The 3,996-nt window shown below is 43.4% G+C and overlaps 1 gene segment (V, D, J or C); it reads left to right on the top strand.

The window, feature by feature from the left end:
• The first annotated feature begins 3,119 nt into the window (after window positions 1-3,119).
• Window positions 3,120-3,750, top strand: LOC109921868. The segment is given in 2 exon segments: window positions 3,120-3,164; window positions 3,250-3,750. Coding segments are annotated over 2 exon segments (426 nt in total).
• Window positions 3,751-3,996: the final 246 nt, after the last annotated feature.

Here is a 3,996-nt window from a genome sequence, read left to right as displayed (position 1 = left end):
CGAAACATCAACTTTCCTGCTCCTCTGATGCTGCCTGGCCTGCTGTGTTCCTTCAGCTCCACACTGTGTTGTCTCACATTTTGCCTTTTTCCATGCAGTTATTCAGCTTCAGAAAATTATCCAATCATGAGAAATAAAATTCACAAATGCTTGCAATACTCAGTGGGTCTGCATCACCCATGGAAAGAGAAATGGAATTATTTTTGTTTTCATTTGCACATAACACTTCTTCAGAACTGAAGGAAGATGTAAATGAACATGTTTAAAGCCATTAAAAATGTAAGGAAAGGAAGAAAGGAAGAACAAAAGGAAGGTCTGGGACTGGGGAGAGGCCAGAAATGCCAAAGATGATTCTACAACTACGTTAAGGACAAAAGAGTAACTAGGGTATTTTGCATCAGTACTTACTGTGGAGAAGGATATTGAAGCTAGAGAACATGGGGAAATTAATAGCGATACCTTGAAAAATGTCAATATTACAGTGGAGGAGGTGCTGGATGTCTTAAAATGCATAAAGGTGGATAAACCCCTGGGATCTGATCAGGTGTACCCTAGAACTTTGTGGGAAGCGAGGCAAGTGATTTCTGGGCCCCTTGCTGAGATATTTGTATCATCAATAGCGACAGATGAAGTGCCAGAAGACTGGAGGTTGACTAACGTGGTGCCACTATTTAAGACAGGTAAGGAAAATCCAGGGACCTATAGACTGGTGAGCCTGACATCAGTGCTGGGCAAGTTCTTGGAGGGAAACCTGAGGGACAGTAATTACATGTATTTAGAAAAGCAAGGCCAGATTAGGGATAACACTATAGATCACATGGAATACAGGGAGAACTAGCCATTTGGTTACAGAACTGGCTTGAAGGTAAAAGGCAGGGAGTAGTGGTGGATGGTTGCTTTTCACATTGGAGACCTGTGACCGGGAGTGTGTCACGAGGATCGGTGCTGGGCCCACTGCTTTTTGTCATTGATATAAATGATTTGGATGTGAATATAGGAAGTACGGTTAGTAAGTTTGCAGATGACACCAAAATTGGAGGTGTAGTGGACAGTGAAGAAGGTTATCTTCATCAGATGGGCCAATCGATTGAGGAGTAGCAGTGGAATTTAGTTTAGATAAATGTAGGTGCTACATCTTGGGAAGGCAAATCAGGGCAGGACTTACACACTTAATAGTAAGGTCCTGGGGAGTGTTGCTGAACAGAGACTTTGGAGTGCAGGTTCATAGTTCCTTGAAAGTCGAGTTCCAGGTAGACAGAAGAAGGCATTCAGTGTGCTTGCCTTTATTAGTCAGTGCATTGAGTAGAGGAGTTGGGAGGTCATGTTGTAACTGATCAGGACATTGATTAGGCGACATTTGGAATACTGCATCCAATTCTGGTGTCACTGATATAGGAAGGATGTTATGAAATTTGAAAGGGTTCAGAAACGATTTACGAGAATGTTGCCAAGGTTGGACGGTTTGAGCTATAGGGTGAGGCTGAATAGTCTGGGGCCATTTTCCCTGGAGCATTAGAGGCCGAGGGGTAACCTTATAGAAGATTATAAAACCATAAGGAGCATGGATAGGGTGAATAGACAAAGTCTTTCCCCCAGGGTGGGGGAGTCTAAAACTAGAGGGCATAGATTTAAGGTGAGAGGGGAAAGATTTAAAAGGGACCTAAGGGGCAACTTTTTCACGCAGAGGGTGGTGTGTATATGGAATGATCTGCCAGAAGAGGTGGTAGACGCTGGTACAATTACAACATTTGAAAAGCATCTGGATGGATATATGAATTGGAAGGGTTTAGAGGGATGTGGGCCAAATGCGGGCAAATGGGACTAGCTTTATTTAGGATATCTGGTCGGTGTGGAGAGTTGGACCGAAGGGTCTGTTTCCATGCTGTCCAGTTGTAGGACTCTATGACTAAATAGATTATCACAGTTCTCTTACAGATGTATGTAACAGATAAAAAGATGGATTGACAGTTCCAAAGTGTGCGTGGCATTAACCGAACCTCTCACTTGTTGACTTTCTAGAACGCAGAGACTCGGCCAGTTGGGAATTCATGTTAAATTCCGTCACACTGACGATGCTGTTTTGTATTATCCTGCTGAACGAGTTGATGATATTGAAAAGGGCGATGTGTGGTGCAGGTACTCTCTGTGTAATGCTGTACTGTTTTATTTGTAGAATAGCTGTTGGGCTTTTCCCAGGGCCGTGATTGCTGTGGATCCGAAATCACATATAGGGCAAACTCCAATGACGGCAGACTTCCTCCTGGGAAGGGCATTTATTTTAATGACAATCTCGTCGTTTACTGAACGCTTTTGCGGATACTTCTTGTAAAAATGGATATAATTGCGTGAATTTAAACCTCCAGGTCCCGTGATGAATTTCATCTCATATCCCGAGGTCATTGAGCCTTTAAATCATGAGTTCAGTAAATCCTGTAACATAACCACGTGTACTCCGAATGTTGGGATGCTCGCCATAGATTTCCTACCCGGGATCAGCAGGATCATAAACAATAACTTTAGTTCAGATAGGAGACAGTAAGGACCGCAGATGCTGGAAGCTCGAGTCAATAAACTTGGAGCTAGACAAGCACAGCAGGTCAAACAGCATCAGAGGAGCAGGAAGGTCAACGTTTCGGGCTGAAACTCTTCTTCAAGACTACATTTGTCCGACTCCACGTTTATTGACTTTAGTTCGGTTAATTAGGAGTTCAGAGCATATATTTCTTTGTCAATATTTCGGGAATCTTAACCTCCGACGGAATGGAGCGAATTCACTGTTAAATTTGATCCTTTTGCCACAGTTGTGTTTGCCCCCACCACACCACTCACTTCTGTCCCTCCCAAGTCTACCTGCACACACCTCCCAGCCTGATGCTAACGAACAGGTTAATTCGGAGCAACTTGTTTAAAATTCCGAAACGGAATTTTCAGTTAACACTTCCCGTGTATGTGAGAGCAAAAGAAACAAAGGAGAAATAATTAAGAAGACGGAGAGTAAACGGTCCCACATTTTACGAAGAGGCATTAAAGTGGGCGGGTTCAATTTATACTAAAAGCGGAAATTCCCGCCGTTATAGACAATAACCTTGATCCGCAGTAACCCAGTACCGAGCGAGCAGGTCTCTGCACGATGCTCCGGGTGATTGTGGCGCTACTTTTATCATGTACATACTTACATTTACTTAAGTGTCATGTAAGTCCCGATTCATCTTCGCTTTCAACCTAACTTTGTTAATTTTATTTTCCCAGATGGGCGTTTGGCTGAGTCTATAACACAGTCACCAATGTCGTATGTAACCAAGCTCGGTAAAAGTGCCAGATTTAAATGTACCGTAGACAGCGGGAGCACCACTGTCCATTGGTACCAGCAGCGGGAGGGTCAGGCGCCCTCCAGAATACTTTATTATGGCAGCAGGATCGTACGGGATCCGGAATTCAGCAGCAGGTTTAAAGCAGATAAGAGGAACACTTTGTGCACTTTGATAATCAATAACATCGTGAAGGAAGACGCTGCCACATATTACTGCGCCTATTGGGACAGCACAGTGTTCAACAGAGACAGAAAGCCTTTACAAAAACGCGGCGCTTCAGCTCGCTTCTCCCTCAGCTACCACACCAACAACACCAACTTACATTTATAAAGCGCCTTTGATGCAGTTAATCGTGCCAAAGTGTCTCAGAGGATACATTGTAAAACAAAATTTAACACGACGCTAAATACATGTCACAACCCTTCTGAGGAAGGGTCACCAGACCCGAAACGTTAGCTCTGTTTTCTCTTTCACAGATGGTGCCAGACCTGCTGAGCTTTTCCAGCAACTTTGTTTTTGTTCCTGATTTAAAGCATCCGCAGTTCTTTTGGTTTTTATTTGCTAAATACATGTCGGCGGATGTATATTTGAGGCGGACCCTTAGTTTTGAATTGTTAAGGGAAATTTGGTATGACGTAACAAAAACCGAAAGAACTGCGGATGCTGTAAACCAGAAACAAAAACA

Source organism: Rhincodon typus, unplaced genomic scaffold, assembly GCF_021869965.1.
Source record: "Rhincodon typus isolate 14 unplaced genomic scaffold, sRhiTyp1.1 hic_rhity00015948, whole genome shotgun sequence".
In the NCBI taxonomy this organism is placed as follows: Eukaryota; Metazoa; Chordata; class Chondrichthyes; order Orectolobiformes; family Rhincodontidae; genus Rhincodon; species Rhincodon typus.
The sequence above is the reverse complement of the archived record's forward strand: the minus strand, read 5'-3'. Positions and strand labels throughout refer to the sequence as shown.